At 45.6% G+C, this 18,377-nt stretch overlaps 1 protein-coding gene across 1 annotated transcript in view; it reads left to right on the top strand.

Moving 5' to 3' along the window:
• SHC2 (SHC adaptor protein 2) overlaps positions 1-12,391 on the top strand; it is an 80,049-nt gene extending 67,658 nt beyond the window's left edge. The window contains exons 12-13 of the mRNA XM_040321983.1: positions 7,082-7,216; positions 9,868-12,391. Coding sequence (XP_040177917.1) covers positions 7,082-7,216 — 135 coding nt within the window. The 3' untranslated portion in view covers positions 9,868-12,391. The remainder of the gene's footprint in view (positions 1-7,081; positions 7,217-9,867) is intronic.
• The last annotated feature ends 5,986 nt before the right edge of the window (positions 12,392-18,377 follow it).

Below are 18,377 nucleotides of genomic sequence, written 5' to 3'. Positions count from 1 at the left end.
TAGTGGGCGGTTTTATCCTGAGGGCTTTCACACTGGAGACAATGGTGCAGCTGTTTGAGGGCGGATTGTAGGCACTATTTTCAACGCTATAGCGCCTGCAATACGCCCTCAGTTACTCTGTTTGCCTCAGTAAATTAAAGGGTTCTTATGCATAATAGTAATTTTTAAGTCCAGTAACCCAGAGCAAATAATACAAACTCTACCATTGAAATCAGACCTTTACAAGATGGAATCTACTTGGTTACTAAGGTTAACATATATTTAAGAAATATTTCTTAAAGTGCACCTGTCTTGAGACTATGGACATATATTTACATAATCTTCTCAAAATCTACAAAGATCACAAAAACACTGTTAGAAAGTCTAGAACAGGGGTGTCAAACTTAATTTCATTGTGGGCCGCATCAGCATTATGATTGTCCTCAAAAGGTGTATCTGTAAAGCCCCGTACACACGACCAAATTTCTCGGCAGAATTCAGCCAGAAACTCGATCGGAGCCGTATTCTGCCGAGAAACCCGGTCGTGTGTACACTTTTGGCCGAGGAAGCCGTCGAAGATCTCGTCGGGCCAAATAGAGAATATGTTCTCTATTTCCTCGTTGTTCAATGGGAAATTTCGGCGTGCCGAGATCCTCGGCGGCTTCACAAGGAACTCGACGAGCAAAACGATGTGTTTTGCCCGTCGAGTTTCTCGGACGTGTGTACGGGGCCTATGATTAGATGTCCAGCGCATTCCCCTCCCCTTTACATTAGATGTCAAGAGCCACCCCACCATCAGAAGTTGAGTCCCCCACTCTCCCTTACATCACAGTGCAATCCATTTCCTTATGCTGCTGCTGGGAAGAAGCTGGATGCATTTCTTGAAAGCAGAAAAAAGGGGTCTGGAGGAGGACCAGAGGAGGGCTGGAGCTGCGAGGGCCACATGAAATGGCCTGGCGGGTCTTGTGTTTGACATCTGTGGTCTAGAATGTGGTGACAATAAAGGCTGGCAAACGGACAAGATTCTGGTGCAGTACACAGTAATAGGAAAAAAGCTAAAGCTTTCGGTGCTTCAGTTATGATTTTAAAGATACTTTTCTCCACAATGCCTCTAGCTACAGATGTGAATAAGGCTTATTTTAAAGTACCTTTCTTGATCATACATCACAGGACACAGAGCCTTAATTACTTAATGGGTTATATAGTCACCACAGGTGATTGGACACTGGTTAACTCAATTACAATTGAGTTCCTCCCCTATATAACCCCTCCCAAATGGAGAGTGCAGTTTTTTCGCCAGTTGATCACGTTCAACATGTGCTAAGAAGAAAAATGCTCTTTTGATGGTCTGGCTGCGGAGACCTAGGAGCTATAACTGGATCCATACCTCGGGCCGATATCAAAAGCCTAAGATGGCTGATACCCGGGCCTCGTGTAAAGAAGAAACAAGGTTTGCCTGTAATGTCTCTCTGCGGAGGTCTGGGTTCTGGGATCCAGACTTTGGTGTACTAATAAATCTGTGGCACGAAAAGTTTCTGACAGAGTCTTCTACAGGTCCAGGTATGAGGTTTCTCTAATGGAACCCTTGGTAAACCTGAAGGTTGGCACAACTTGCCCGCCGTGATGGGTGAATGCTGGAACTACTTTTAGTAGTTTTTCCTGCGGCGTGGATAAGGTAAGAAGAGGATAATTTATTTTGTATTATCTTCTGTGAGTAGGATGTCTTTCCTGGTTTTCACCACTGGAGGAAGTAAGTGTATACCTGGTGTATTCTTACATAGCCATCCAGGAACAAGCTCAGGGAAGTCGGTCAAATAAAAAACGCCACTCACTCATCCGCTGCAGGCTCTGCCACAAAATGCATACAGGGGTCCCCCGATGATGCCCCAGTAATCTCTCCCCCTTTTCCTAATCGCCCTGGGCACCACCATGACAGTGGCGTGTGCGCACGCGCACCAGGAGTGCGCTTTATGCTGTCTAATGGGTAGATGGAGAGGGGGGGAGCCGTGGTTGCGCGTGCCCGTGCGCAGACACAGCACACCTGTGTGCAGGCGCCAAGAGGCTGATTTAAAATCCAGCACGCCAGAAGCCTTCTGTAAGCGGACACAGAGCTGTGGGCTGTAAGCATCCCTGTGGTTTTGAACCAGGCAAACCAAGACTCCTACTCGGCATCAGGTTGTACAGTGAGCTAATATATGTGTATTGTAAGACTATAACACAACAGTAATTGCATTTTTTGTGGATAGTACCTTTGCTTACAGTAAGGACTATGTCCCAGAGAAGAGGACAAGGGCTGGTAAGGTAAAGAGGCAGCAGAAGATCCCCGCTTATGGCTAAGAAATCTGAGCTTGCCTGCAGTTTACCATCCCCCTCTGTCAGCCTGATAGCAGCCTCACAGGATGAGCCCCTGTCTGGTTCTGCAGCTTCTCCTATGCAGATCCTGTATGCGTCACTGAGGACAATTTAGAAGTTGCTTTGGATGGCTTAGAAGGAAGGATTGCGACTATAATCGCATCCTCCTTGAAAGATAGCAGAAAACGGGGTAGATCCCCTTCATCTGCTCTGGCTCTCTCATCAGATGAGCCTTCTGAGGGTGAAAAATCCTTCTCTGGAGATGAGGATCATGTGCAGTCTGAGGACTCAGACGATGAGAGGATTCTTGCTACCTCTCAGTCGCTAAAGATGCAGGTGCAAGGTGCGTGCCACTTGTCCTTTGTTTCCTCTTTGGGATCTCGGAAGTCCCTGCAGGCTGCATGCTCCTTTCCAGTTCATCCCTTGCTGGATAAACTGATGTATGATGACTGGGTTTACCCAGATAAACAGTTTTCTCCTCCTAAACAGTTGTCCCTCCTTTATCCTATGGAGGAAGGTTTCATTAAGAAATGGGGGGTACCTGCTATTTATGCAGATATTTCTTGTGCAAACAAAAGCCTGACCTGTCCTTTAGACAATATTCAGGGTTTAAGAATCCAACTGATAAAAAGCTGGAGACCCTATTGAAAGCCTCCTGCTCCATGGCTGGGGCTGTAGTACAACCTGCAGTTGCAACTATTGATGTATGTCAGTTCCTCAAGGAAAAAAATAAGCAGATGGTTAACCTCCTCCCTACAGAGGAGATTGAGGTTCATGAGGACCTTCTTAAGGCCTTGTGTTTTGCGATTGATGCGATTATGGACTGTGGACTGCGATTATGTTCAACAAGCATCCCGCTTGAATTTCCTGCAGGTACACATGCGCAGGTCCCTTTGGTTAAAACATTGGGAGGCCGAGGTTTCTTGTAAAAGATATTTGGCAGCACTCCCCCTTGGCGGAAGACGCCTGTTTGGGGATGACCTGGATAAATACATCCAAAAGTCTACTCTGTTGCCGGTTAAAAGAGTGGGGGGAAGGCTGCTGCAATTTGCAAACGCCTGGCGGAACAAAGTTCAGGACAAGTGGTTCATCTCCACGTTGTTCTCGGGCTACAAGCTAGAATTCAGAACTTCCGCCACCCCGTTTTCTGAGATCAAGAGTTGCCAAAAATCCAGGAAAAATAATGCTTTTGCTGTTGGCCTTGGAACTCCTGTTGTCCCAAGGGGTAATCATGGAGTTAGCCCCAGAGCATCAGAGATCAGGGTTTTACTTTTCACAGTTCCAAAACCAAACGGGGATGTCAGACCTATCCTGGATCTGAAAGGCCTGAATCAGTTTCTGAACATTCTCTCCTTTCACATGGAGTCTGTCCATTCAGTTGTTTCCATCCTTCAGGGAGGAGAGTTTCTGGCATCAATAGACATCAGAAATGCATATGCCAATATTTCCCGCTCACCAAAAGTTTCTAAGGTTTGCGGTGGATCAGCGCCACTTTCAGTTTGTGGCCCTTCCTTTTCGGGCTGGCTACAGCACCTCAAGTGTTCACAAAAATACTGGCCCCGACCCTGGCAAGGCTAAGGGCAGGGGGCATAGCAGTAACAGCCTATCTGGATGATCTGTTGATCATAGATCAGTCCGCTGCATGCTTGGGCCACAATGTGCACAGCACAGTGGAATGTTTAGAATATTTAGGCTGGGTCCTTAATCTGGAAAAATCCTCCTTGCAGCCTGGAAGGCTGGAGTACTTGGGCATGATTATAGACATACATTATAGATTACAGAGACTGTTCCTTACGCCCAGTTTCACTCAAGGCCGTTACAGGGCAGAATTCTGTCAGCTTGGAACAAAGATGTTCAGGCCCTGGACCTTCCTATGATCTTATCTCCAAAGGTTCACCAGAGACTCAATTGGTGGTTGCTCCCCCGAAGTCTGTCAGAAGGAAAATCTTTCACTCTGGTTATCTGGAAATTGGTAACCACAGACACCAGCCTTCTTGGCTGGGGGGGGGGGGGGCAGTTCTAGAAGAAGCATCTGCCCAGGGGGAGTGGTCCAGGGCTGAAAAGCTCCTACTAATCAACATTCTGGAGATTCAGGCAATTCATCTGGCCCTCAGAGTTTGGTCTTACAGACTGCAGGGTTGGCCTGTTCAGATTCAGTCCAACAATGCTACAGCCGTGGCCTATATCAATCACCAAGGAGGCACCAGAAGTATGGATGCCCAAAGATAGGTGAATCACATCCTAGCCTGGGCAGAAAGGCATATTCCTCGCCTGTCTGCAGTCTTCATCCCAGGGGCAGAAAATTGGCAGGCGGATTTTTTAACCCACCAGCAGCTGAGTCCAGGAGAATGGTCTCTACACCCCGACATATTTCAAATCATATGTCAAAAATGGGGTACCCCAAATGCGGACCTGTTGGCTTCCCAGTTCAACGCAAAGCTGGACAAGGGTCAGATGCCCTGACAATCTCATTGGATCGTTATTCTCTGATTATGCATTCCCTCCAGTTCTGCTTCTCCCACGGTTCCTTCAGAGAATCAACAGAGAAGGAAAGGCAGTGATTTTGATCCCCCCAGCTTGGCCCAGGAGACCCTGGTACGTAGAAATCGTAATGATGGCAGTAGGTAGACCTTGGGTTCTCCCACTGCGCTCGGACCTACTATCACAGGGTCCAATATTCCATCCTGCCTTACAAAGTCTAAATTTGACGGTTTGGCTGTTGAGACCCACATTCTGATGAAACGTGGGCTCTCAGGTCCAGTCCTATCCACTGGTTAATGCTAGGAAGCCAGCCTCCAGGCTCATCTACTAAAGAATCTGGAAGGCATATTTTTCATGCTGTGAACCCAGAAGGGGGCATCCTAGGAAGTATGCCATTAATAGAATTCTTGCCCTTCTTCAGTTGGGCTTAAATATGAAGTTGGCCTTGAGCACTATCAAGGGCCAGATCTCGGCCTTGTCGGTATTCTTTCAAAAACCGATTGCCTCTCATTCCCTAGTGCAGGCCTTGTTCAGGTAGCACTGCGCTTGAATTCCACTGGTTAAGTCTCCCGTGTGCCAATGGGATTTGAATTTGGTATTATCTGTTTTACAGAAGCTACCTTTTGAACCATTACATCATGCTTCTTAAGTCTTTTGACAAAGAAAGTTTTTTCTTGTAGCCATATTCTCGGCAAGGAGGGTATCGGAATTGCCGGCTTTTACATGTAAAGAAGCGTATATGATTATTCATGATGACAGGGTGGTGCTGAGTCCTCACCCAACTTTTTTACCTAAGGTGGTTTCAGGATTTTACCCGAATCAAGATAGTCCTACCGTTTTTTTTTCTTTTTTGTTTTTTCCAGATCCGCAGTCTGCAGAGGAAGAAGGTCTACACTCTCTAGATGTTGTAAGAGCGGTGGAAGTTTATCTGCAAGCTACGGCTCAGATACGAAAGACTGATTGTCTGTTTATTCTGCCAGGGCATACGGAATGGCCAGGCAGCGTCAAAATCTACTATTGCATGTTGGATTCGACAAGTCAATACTCAGGCCTATGGTTAGAAAAGAAGATTCCTCCTTTTTAGGTGAAGGCGCACTCGACTAGAGCAGTTAATGCTTCATGGGCAGTGCATCACCAGGCCTCCAGGGCTCAGATCTGTAAGGCTGCTGGTCTTGAGTCCATACATTTACTAAGTTCTTCCAGGTAGATGTGAGAGGGTATAAGGATGCCGCCTTCGCGCGTAGTGTGCTGCAGGCAGCAGTATACATCCTCTGGCCCGATGGCGGTGTTATTTCTGATCTGTGTCTCCCTCCCCTCAAATTTAGCATTGCTATGGGACATCCCATTAAGTAATTAAGGCTCTGTGTGCCGTGATGTATGATCAAGAAAATAGGATTTTTTAATACAGCTTACCTGTAAAATCCTTTTCTTGGGAATACATCACGGGACACAGAGCTCCCGCCCCTCTTCGGAGTTAAACATGGAAAACGTATTGCTTTGCTACAAAACTGAGGTACTCTCCATTTGAGAGGGGTTATATAGGGGAGGAACTCAATTTTAATTGGGTTAACCAGTGTCCAATCACGTGTAGTGACTACATAACCCATTAAGTAATTAAGGCTTTGTGTTCCGTGATGTATTCCCAAGAAAATGATTTTACAGGTAAGCTGTATTAAAAAATCCTATTTTACGGCTTGTTTAGAATATGTAAACACTTTAATGTACACATAAACCAAACTGGAAATTTAGCTTATGCCCTGACTGTATGAATTTTAATTTGAGCTGAGGATTGGTTGACTTCCATATTCCAATCATGTGCAAGCAAAATACTTTATTTTTTCTTGCATGTCATTGGGTATTCTTTGCAAAACACATTTTCACTACATTCACTAAGCTAATTGAAATTTCCCTTGCAAAATGAAAAGCATATTTACATTTAGTAAAGCAACCACGTAGTATAATTTTTTTTCTGGAGAAAAAAGGCCATCTGCTGTTATTGTCAATGGCACTTGGCAATACTGTGATTGATTGCGTGTTTTTGATTAACAGGAGAGTGACAAGATTGGTAGGAATAAGACTACAGTACAGGTACTTTCTCATTTATCCACCTTGTCCTGGCATGGGAGCCGAAAAATCTACCCCAAAATAGTTTTTGGTAATTTTAATAGTGTAGTGCTAAATAACAATGTATTGTAACAGTTTTATTTGTATTTTGTCACACTTGTCAAGAACTGAAAATTTACACCATTCATTTTCTGGTGTTTTGCAGGTCCGGACCAAAGATGTGCTCTTTGAGAGTATCAGTCATTTAATTTCCTACCACTTACATAACCAACAACCGATTGTGGCAGCCGAGAGCGAACTGCACTTGTGGCAGGTGATAGCACGGAGAACAACATCCTAGGTAACTGATACTATTGGTGCCTGATACGATACATTTGTGGTTTCTAAAGTTCAACTCCACCCAAAAAGTTTTTTCTCCTCTAGTTTTAGTTCATTAGAACTGCAAGAGTGATTTAGTTCACCTATGATGATGGGTGTGCCATTATTTATCTGTACCAGTAGAGAAAACTGTATTGAAAGTGGAAAAAGGAGGAAAACATATTTTAACCGCTTGCAGACCAGCTGCCATCATTATACTGTGACAGGTCGGCTCGTTCCCGCAAATCGCCGCAGCTGTACGCCGGTCCCTTTAACAGCTAGGCGCGCGCACGCCAATGCACCAGGGAAGAGCTTATGCACGTGGCCGGAGGCCACAATGTCTGCCGGTCACCCACAATCGCTCCACAGAGAGCCCGAACAGGGATCTGTCAATGTAAACAAACAGATCCCTGTTCTGACAGGGAAGTACAGAGTGATCGTATGTTCCTAGTGATTAGGAACAGCGATCTCTCTATACTCCCAGTCAGTCCCCTCCCCGCAGCATTAGAAACACCTCTCAGGGAACACATTTAACCCCTTGATCACCCCTAGTGTTAACCCCTTCCCTGCCAATGTCATTTATACAGTTATCAGTGCATTTTTATAGCACTGATCGCTGTATAAATGTCACTGGTCCCAAAAAAGTGTCCGATCTGCCCACCGCAATGTCGCAGTCTCTACTTCTAAGTACTGCCTCTGGTCCAGTCTCTGACACCCAGTCTTGTCACAAACACTGGGCTTTCAAGCTAGCTAAGTTCAGCTCTAAGCCTCCCTCACAGTGATGGGGTGCCCCAACTTCTTCAAGTAGGGGACATCTGTCATCATTTGCAGCTTTCTGGGTCTGAGACATCCTGGAACTTTAGGTTCAGAAAGTCATCTCCTAGGGGTACAAGCTGGAGTTTGTTCTCTTTCTCCACCCTGTTTTTTGGCATCCAGTCTGCCCTCTTCCCTGTAGTGGCTAGGAGACCAGCCAACTGCGTTGCAACAGCTTCTTGCCTTTGGGGTCATTGTTTCTGTACCCATCGAGAAAAACTTTCCAGACTTTGTACTGCAGCCTGTTTATAGTACACAAACTAGGCTTGGGTCTTTCTTCCTCCAGATACAATCTAGTTCCTCTGCTGAACTCTTGCTATTTAACTATCCCTTTAATGTCAGGTGCCTAAGCTTTAAGGGCTCCCAATGAGGATGAAGGCAGACTTCACACTGCCTTCGTCAACCACCACCAAAGCACCAGAAGTTGCACAGCTTAAACTGAGGCAGATCTGATTTTGACCTAGGCAACACAACATGTTTCAGCCCTGACTGCCATGCACATTCATGAATTTATATCTCAACTGACATTGGCTGGTCCCAGGGGAGTGGTTCCATCACTTCAGGGTGTTGCAAGACCTCTGTTACAGGTGGGAATGGTGGACATTGGCCTTCTAGCATCCTGGTTCAACACCAAACTAGGTCCAGGGATCTATGTGAGGGCTTTCCAGTGATCTTCGTGGCCCAAATTCGGCTCAAAAAAGTGCGATACTCAGATCTAACTTATATCCTGACACTGTGCTGCTGCTTTTGGACTTCCTAGATCTTCTGTCGCAAGACTGGTCCTCCATATTGTTACTTATGCCTGGTACACACGATCCGATTATCGGACGAATGATCGTTTTTTTTTTTGTATGCTAATCTCACGTCGAATCTGATGAGTTTACTAAAGTCACGAAAATTCTCGTACGGCAGAATAAAAAATCGGAAGTGATGTCATGTGTTGTAATGCATTTGTATTGCATTTTCGAACGACAGCTGTACTGATTAAACAAAAATCGTACGATCTGGCATCGTACGAAAAAAAATTCCGTGCATCTCCGATAGAATAAAATCGGATGAACTGTCCTGATCAGCTCTCGGAAGCTCTGTACTAACGATCCGATTATCGTACGATCGTTTCGAAAGCGGCATTTTTCGTGCGATTTTCGGATCGTGTGTACGGGGCACAAGTCACTAGCTGTCAGCTTTGCTGTTGAAGCCCAGATCCTGCTTTTCCAGTGTCCAATCACTTCCAGGTGTGATCAAATAACCCAATCGTCTAATGCCGCGTACAGACGGTCGTTTTTTGTGATGAAAAAAAACGACGTTTTAAATCATGAAATAAAACGAAGTTTTTGAAACTTCATTTTCAAAAACGACGATGTCTACACACCATCGTTTTTTCACAATGCTCTAGCAAAGCGAGGTTACGTTCACCACTTTTTTCCATTGAAGCTCGCTTCATAACTAGCTTCTGCGCATGCGCGGGTTTAAAAACGTTGTTTTAAATGTCGTTTTTTGCTACACACGGTCAATTTCTGTGAAACAAAAAACAACGTTTTGAAAAACGACACAAAAAATTCAAGCATGTTCGAATTTTTTTTTTGGTCGTTTTTTTGAAGACATAAAACGACGTTTTGCCCACACACGATCATTTTAAATGACGTTTTTTAAAACGTCGTTTTTTTTTCATCACAAAAAACAACCGTCTGTACGCGGCATATGACTCTGTGTCCTGTACTGTACTCCAAGAAACAGATTTTACAAGCAAATTAATTGAATTGTGATGTAGATGATAACTGTTTTTTCATGCAATTTATTAGTAACTTGTATGTCTTTCAGGGTCACCTACAATTGGAGAAGAACATTAATAAAAAGGGAAGTCCGCAGGAGCTTTTCCTAAATGAGGTCACAAATATTACCAACGCGCCATACATGTGGCCCTCTATTCTTCTTGTCTGCCTAAGATTACATGTAGTCACTACTGGATTATTCTACTTCTTTATTTTTCTTCAACCAAAGGAAGTAGCTGAGTTTACAAGAAATGGATCATTTCAAATAACACTGTTGGTGACGGTTGACATGAAACCCTTCACTGTTAAAAAAAAACAATGTAAGAAAAGGAAGGATACATTCTAGCCCCCAACAAGAGAACAATGTTACCTCTGTATAAAAATGTGGAATTTCTTTTTGAACTGTCAAAACAGTCTATTGCTGTCTCTTTTCTTGTTTTGTTGTAAAAGCTTTCGCCTTTTCACCACCATTTTCAGGTATCCCTTTGTGTCTTCCACGCATGGCTGACATGTTTGCAGTATAATCTGTATTATACACATTTCCTAAAAAAAAAATAACAAAAAAAAACACGATGCTGCTTTATTTTTTTTTATATACATTAGTTCAATTATTCTGATACAGTACATTAGGCTTTACATTAAATGGGATGTTTTTTTTTCTTTTTTACAAACATAGAAAGAGTGGTAAGAAATAGAATTGCTGGGAAGTAAAACATGTTACATGAGTTGCACATTCAGTATGATCAGCATGATTAATGACTTTTGAGAAATCATTCAATTATTACATAATGATTGTTTGCGTCTTGGACGAAATACAGAAATGGCCTATCTGTGGCTCTCCTTTACAGCATTTTGATTAAAGCCCATCAAAACACAGTTTGGACTACTTAAAGTGGTGTTCTGTCCCCGCACGAAAAAATTTAAAGTCAGCAGTTACACATACTGACTTTTAATAATAGGACACTTACCTAAATTCCTAAATCCAGCGATGTTGGCACCCCAGCTGATGTTTCCATCGGCTCTGGGGTGCTGCCACCGCTATAGCCGGTTGGGGAAACCGGCAGTGAAGCCTTGCGGCTTCACAGCCGGTTCCCTACTGTGCATGCAAGGAGCACGCTGCGCTCTCTTACTGGCCTGACAGCGGGGGGAAGGAGGAAAAAGAGGGGCCTGTCAAAAACAGATGTGGCATCGGAAGGGGGGAGGGTGAGGAGACAGATAAGCAGAGCTTTCGCTTGGGTGGAACTCTGCTTGAATAAGGCAAAAATCACTAAAAGAAGGCCAGTAATCTGTATGAGCCAGTCAAAATAAATACATTTTCACTGTTCTGACTACAATTATTTTAGTACTATCACACTTTAAATATTGACAATACTTTTTATTTTTTTAATAAAAATAGCCTTCTGGGGTTTTAACAGAAAAATAAGATTTTTAGGATAAATGTTTTAATGGGCAGTAATAGTGTTGCATGAATAGTGTAGAACCCACTATAACCAATCAGATTCCAAATTGCTGATGTTCAATCAGTAAAATATACATTCTTCAATAAGTTGCCATTGATATACAGTAGTGGTTTGACTTTTCAGTAAGCCCTTAACTGTGAGTACAATAAAGAGCATTAGTAAAAAGCCGGCCGGCTCGCATAGACCACCCATCCTTTCAGGATCGTAGCAAAGTGGTGACGTCAGCACGTCTCTCGGCCTGGCGTGTTTCATCACAAGCTGACGTTGTCCTGGGGTATGGGTGGCATGCTGACTCACCGCTTATATAATAGACAAAATAAACAAAACCTCGATCTGAGTCTCAGGTGGCTAGGTGTGGTTTCTTTTGTCTATTATCTATTATTGTCTCTATTTGCTGGCGGGAGATCAGCTCTCACACTTACAGGCAGGAAGGGGGAGAAACTAGCACAAAGAGCGGGATGACAGAAGCACATAAATTGACCATGGTATCATGGCTCAGCAGCCATGATTACCATGGTCAGCACACACAGGGAGACACAAGAACAGACAGGATCAACCAGGTATATTACAACATAGAAAGGGAAAAATAACACAGCACCGGTACTGTGCTATAGTCATGCCTTAAAGGAACAGGATCTTTTTATTTTTAGGGTACAACCACTCTAAGTTGTTAAGACATACAGTATCTCCATTTGTGGTCAGCCTTTTAAAAGTACACTATAGAGAAAAAAAAAGCTTTTTATTGTGTGATTTTTCTGGGCAGCAGACTTTTCAAAAGTCTTTGTTCTCATATCACCCAACCAGTTATTACTGATATGTTATCACTGCAAGCAAGCAACAGCCTCAGCACACGATAAGAAAATATTTATTCTAGTAAAGGTTTTACTGACGTAAAAAAACAATGAAATCATTCATAAGCAAGCCATAGGCCTCAGATGACAGGCTCTATATCAATTCAGACCTGTTTAAAATATAGAATACAGTAGATAAATTCACAACTTCTTACAGAATTATGGGTTCTGCTCCAACAGAACCGTAAACAGCCCCTCTCTGTTCATACCCTATAATTTCAAGATAAACTTTTGTAGCCATTACAATGTATATGAACCCTAATTTTCCTTATTTGCTCCGTTTTCATCTGTTAAATAAACCCTACGTTTTTTGTTATATCTGATAAGTTCAGAAAAGATGACTGATAGATGTTATCATTTAGCATTGTTCCCAGTTCTCTCTGTGGACTAAAATTACCTCAATTTTACGTTATGGAGAGGAGAAGAGGATTCATAGTCTTTCAGTGCATTTTCTTGCGACACAGGGGTTTATTCCCTAATGCCTTGTACACACGATCGGAATTTCCAATGGAAAAATTCAGATGGAATTTTTTCATCAGATATTCCGACCGTGTGTGTGTACCCCATCTGAGTTTTACAAAGGCACAATAAATAGCAAGCATGCAGCATTGCACCACGAATATGTGAATCTGGCCTTATACCATAGTCAGGGCTAGTGCAACTCAAAATGAGGTAAGAATTTCATGTAATTTTCCAAAAAGCCATAACTTAATTGAGAAAAAATCCAGGGACAAGAATACTTAAAAAGTTTGTCGCTTAACCCAATCCAGTCTATGTGGTAAATGGGTGTAAGATGGCCTCAGCCTTGCACCACTCCACAAGCCATACCCTCTGACATGTTTCACCCCACCCACCGGGGCTTAGTCATAGAAGTCTTCTTTTATGACTAAGCCCCAGTGGGTAGGGAAAAACATGTCAAAGGGTATGGCTTGTGGAGTGGTGCAAGGCTGAGGCCATCTTACACACGTTTACCACATAGACTGGATTGGGTTGAGCAGCGCTTTTTCTAAGTATGCAATACACTACTGGATGGTGATGTTTTTAGCCAGCACCCCGTTCCTGAGTACCAGTGGGACTATACACATTCCCCTTATTTGCTTAGAGCAAAGTATTAGCAGTTCCAGGGACAAGAAAATTCAAGGTACAAATCACCAAAACTTTATTGTTTATACACACTTTAGTAATTAGCTATTATTTTTCGTTCTTCTCCCTGTTACTGGGTACACTAGACAGCAATTATTTGCTGTTTTGTAATAGAAATCACAAATGAGAAAATGCAGATGCAACTGTACATAGTAACCAATCAGCTTCCAGGTTTTATTGTCAAAGCTGAAGTTATAAGCTGATTGGTTACTACTACCAGTTTTAGTAAATCTCCCCCTTTGTCTGAGCCTACCTTAAAGAAGAACTTCAAATATAACCAGCAAATGTTGGGACAATGACAGGGGCGGACTGACAACTCATGGGGCCCCCGGGCAATAGAAGATTATGGGGCCCCCAGGCTTACAGATGGCCACCACGCCAGGAGGCATTGCATAGGCGGGGCAGCTAAAATCTCAGAATTTTCACATCAAAAGCATGTGGGTTTTGGACATATCAGGGACAGATGTAAAAAACACAGATTTTTACATACTGTCCCTGGTTTTATTGAGCCTGGCAACCCTGATGGGGCCCCCTAGTGGCATGGGGCCCTCGGGCAGTGCCCGAGAGTCCCAATAGTCAGTCGGCCCCTGGACAATGAACACTTTGGTCAGGACTATGAAAAGTACAACATTAAGTGTAGAGTGCAGAGGTCAGGAGTAAGTAACACACAAAACAAGGTAAAGAGTGCAAATGAAAATAGAGGTAGTTGCGTGCTAATATGGTATGCAATGTAAAACTTATAGTGGTGATAACTTTTTACTGCAGCTGTCACTAATGTGCTCCCACAGAAATCAATAAAAAACAATAAGACCCGGTTCACACTGGGGCGACACGACAGGCGGCTCAGCCGCCTGACGTGTCGCGTTCCATTCAATGCAATGGAACCGTTCTAATAGGAGCGACGCAAGTCGCTCCGAGTTAGAAAAAGGTTCCTGTACGACCTCGGGGGTGGCTCGGGGCGACCTGCATTGACTTCTATACAGAAGACGTTTTGCAAATCGCCTCTGAAGTCGTCCTCAGGACAACTTGCAGAGTCGCCCCCGAAGTCGTGCCGCTGCTGTGTGAACCGACTCTAAGGGTGTGACAGCGCTGTAAAAGTGAAATAAACAATTATGGTGATAAACACTGATATTGCAATAATAAGAAAAAAGTCCAGAAACATAAAATTAATGAATCCACGTTGTGCAAACAAACACAAAACAAAAACAAGCTTTTGTGATGTCTTCAAACAACCTTCATGAACGGAGTGCTCCCACCACCTCATGCAATGCTCGCTCACCTCCTTTAACCACTACAGATCCGCACTATAGACAAAAGACGTCTGCAGCGCGGACCTGAAGTGCCGAGTGGACGTCTTTAGACGTCCTATTGTTTACATTACCCGCATGCGCCGCAGGGGGGGCGGGCAGCGGGTAAACACTGTCCCGGCGCATCGCTGGGAAGCCGATGCGTGTACCTGGCGACCGCGATGTCCGCCGGGTACCCGCTCCCCCGCCAAAAAAAACGTGACTGGCCTCCACAGAGTCCTGATCTCAACCTGATATGCACAGGGTAAGGGTTAAAAAGGTTAGTCACAAGGGGAGGCTCTCTGTGTAGTCCTGATCCAGAAAGCCGGCAGTGTGGGGTGCTGCTGCTGTCTCTCTAGCTGCAGGAGTTTCCAAGGCTCCAAGTCAAGCTGGCAGTCATCTCCCCATCGGCTTTGACGTCACAGGCGCGCATTTGGAGCATGCATGCTCTTTCTTCAGGCTGAGATGACTCTGCCAGCTATCTGGATCAGGACTACACAGTGAGCCTCCCCTTGTGACTAGCCTTTAACCCTTACCCTGTAAGTTAATTCTTATTTAAATTTTTATCTTGATGAACTCATCATTAATCATTTTAATATAATGCACTCAGATGAGCATTGCTGTTCTCCACATTAGGGGCCAAATTCCCAAAAAAGCTGCCTAACTTAACTTTCAGCAGTTAAGTTACACTGACTTAAAATTTCTACCTAAGTGCCTGATCCACAAAGCACTTACCTAGAAATTACACGCCGTGTAACTTAAGTGCCTCCGTCGCAAGGCGGTCCTCCTCTCCAGGGGGGCGTTTAAAATTTAAATGAGGCGCGCTCCCGCGCCGGCCGTACTGCGCATGCGTGTGACGTAATTTTCCCGACGTGCAGCGCGCGAACGTAATTTACGCCGGGCTTTGTGGATTGCGACGGGACACTAAAGTTGCGACGGCTGAAAAAAAATATACGCGCCGGGAAAACAAATAATTAAAAAAAAAATTGACAGCGTCGCTCGGCATGCATTCCTGAGAGGGAGAACTCCATGCCAATTTTCAAAGAAAAAACCGGCATGGGTCCCCCCCCCCAGGAGCATACCAGGCCCTTAGGTCTGGTATGGGTTGTAAGGAGACCCCCCCTACGCTGAAAAATTGATGTAGGGGGTCCCCCTACAATCCATACCAGACCCGTATCCAAAGCACGCTACCCGGCCGGTCAGGAAAGGGAGTGGGGACGAGCGAGCGCCCCCCCCCCTCCTGAGCCGTGCCAGGCCGCATGCCCTCAACATGGGGGGGTTGGGTGCTCTGGGGCAGGGGGGCGCACTGCGGGCCCCCCCACCCCAGAGCACCCTGTCCCCATGTTGATGAGGACAGGACCTCTTCCCGACAACTCTTGCCGTTGGTTGTCGGGGTCTGCGGGCGGGGGCTTATCGGAATCTGGGAGTCCCCTCAAATAGGAGGCCCCCAGATACCGGCCCCCCACCCTAAGTGAATGGATATGGGGTACATCGTACCCCTACCATTCACCTGGAGGCAAAAAGTTAAAGTTATTAAACACACAACACAAGGGTTTTTAAAATAATTTATTAGTCTGCTCCGGAGGCCCCCCTGTCTTCTTTATTAGCTCTAATACCAGGGGGGGCTTCTTCTTCCACTCTCCGGGGGTCTTCTCCGCTCTCCGGGGGGGGTTTCTTCTTCCGCTCTCCGGGGGGGGGCCTTCTCCGCTCTCCGGGGGTCTTCTTCTATCTTCGCCGCTCTCCGCTGTTGACTCGGCGCACCCCGGTTCTTCTGCAGCTGTCCGGTGCCTTCTTCTTCAGCGCTGGCTGCCTGCTATCTTCGTGTGTTAGCTCAATTACTAACAGGCAGCCAGCGCGGTCTTCTGTGACGTCATGTTCTTCTTCTCCCTTCTTCCGATGTTGACACGTCGCCTCTTCTCATTGCAATGATGGAAGCGCGCCTTTCATCCCATTTATATAGGCATCACCGTCCCATCATGCTCCGGTAGGTACCCACGTGGTGGGTGCACGTGGGTAGGCACCCACCACGTGGATACCTACCGGAGAACCGGGGTGGGCCGAGTCAACAGCGGAGAGCGGCGAAGATAGAAGAAGACCCCCGGAGAGCGGAGAAGACCCCCGGAGAGCGGAGAAGACCCCCCCCCGGAGAGCGGAAGAAGAAACCCCCCCCGGAGAGCGGAGAAGCCCCCCCCGGAGAGCGGAAGAAGAAGCCCCCCCTGGTATTAGAGCTAATAAAGAAGACAGGGGGGGCCTCCGGAGCAGACTAATAAATTATTTTAAAAACCCTTGTGTTGTGTGTTTAATAACTTTAACTTTTTGCCTCCAGGTGAATGGGTAGGGGTACGATGTACCCCATATCCATTCACTTAGGGTGGGGGGCCGGTATCTGGGGGCCCCCTTATTTGAGGGGACTCCCAGATTCCGATAAGCCCCCGCCCGCAGACCCCGACAACCAACGGCAAGGGTTGTCGGGAAGAGGTCCTGTCCTCATCAACATGGGGACAGGGTGCTCTGGGGTGGGGGGGCCCGCAGTGCGCCCCCCTGCCCCAGAGCACCCAACCCCCCCATGTTGAGGGCATGCGGCCTGGCACGGCTCAGGAGGGGGGGGGCGTTTGCTCGTCCCCACTCCCTTTCCTGACCGGCCGGGTAGCGTGCTTTGGATACGGGTCTGGTATGGATTGTAGGGGGACCCCCTACGTCGATTTTTCGGCGTAGGGGGGGTCTCCTTACAACCCATACCAGACCTAAGGGCCTGGTATGCTCCTGGGGGGGGAACCCATGCCGGTTTTGATTTTACAAATTGCTGTGGAGTTCTCCCTCGGGAATGCATACCAAATGCCGTCGCTTGAATGGGCTTTTACAAGGTGTGACTAATTTTACACATTGTAAAACCAGCCCTAGTTTTGCGCAAGCAAATCGGAACTTACGCAGAAATCATAATGCTGAAAAGCGTTGTGGATCTGCTTAAGTCCTCATTTGCATACTCAAAGCGGCATTTCAATGAGAAATGCCCCCAGCGGCGGATGCGGTACTGCATCCTAAGATCTGACCGTCTAAATGTCAGATTTTCTGCCTAACTTTGGAAAAAGCCTTTTGAGGATCGTTTCCAAAGTTAGGCACAGACTGAACAGCAGTTCCGCCTGCGTATCTCTTTTGAGAATTTGGCCCAATATATCTACAGAGCTTCTTCCTCTTCCACAGCTGACTGCACCTGCTGTATCTTGGCCCTAGGCCAACAAGGCCCAGGCCTAGGGCTGGACTTTACAGGGGGGCAGTATGAAAAGAGTCCCCGCCGGCTTGCAATACACTTTTAGTGCAGCGCTAGTCTTATGAGGTGGACTGGGCCACAAAGACAAATCGGTCTGGTGCCCCCATAAAGCAGCCACACTTCTGCCAGTATGATAGGGATGGTGCAAACACAAGGGACACTGACAGAGTCACCTAAACCTGGCAGGTAGGTAGTAGGACTCGCCTGCAATCCTTTGCTTGTGTCAGTTGTACATACTGGGGAATCCTAATTTTATTTCTGTTGATTGCTGATGAGAAAAATAAACAGATGGATTTATTTGTTCCTGACCCCCGATCCTTCCTTTGCTCACTGCCTGGACCACATACTGTACCTCCATCACTGTGCTACATGTTTTCTGCTGCAATACTAGCATGGTTATATCCTCTTAGTCCTCCATAAATTTAGCAGAAATTTGTGCTTAAAGTAGAACTATAGGCAACACTTTTTTTTCCCATTTTGGATAGAGTAAGGGATGGTTATAGCCCCTGTTAATTGTTTTTTCTTTTTGCCATCCGTTCATTTCTCTTTAT

This window comes from Rana temporaria, chromosome 1 (genome assembly GCF_905171775.1).
Source record: "Rana temporaria chromosome 1, aRanTem1.1, whole genome shotgun sequence".
Lineage (NCBI taxonomy): Eukaryota > Metazoa > Chordata > Amphibia > Anura > Ranidae > Rana > Rana temporaria.
This window is presented reverse-complemented; position numbering and strand designations above follow the sequence as displayed.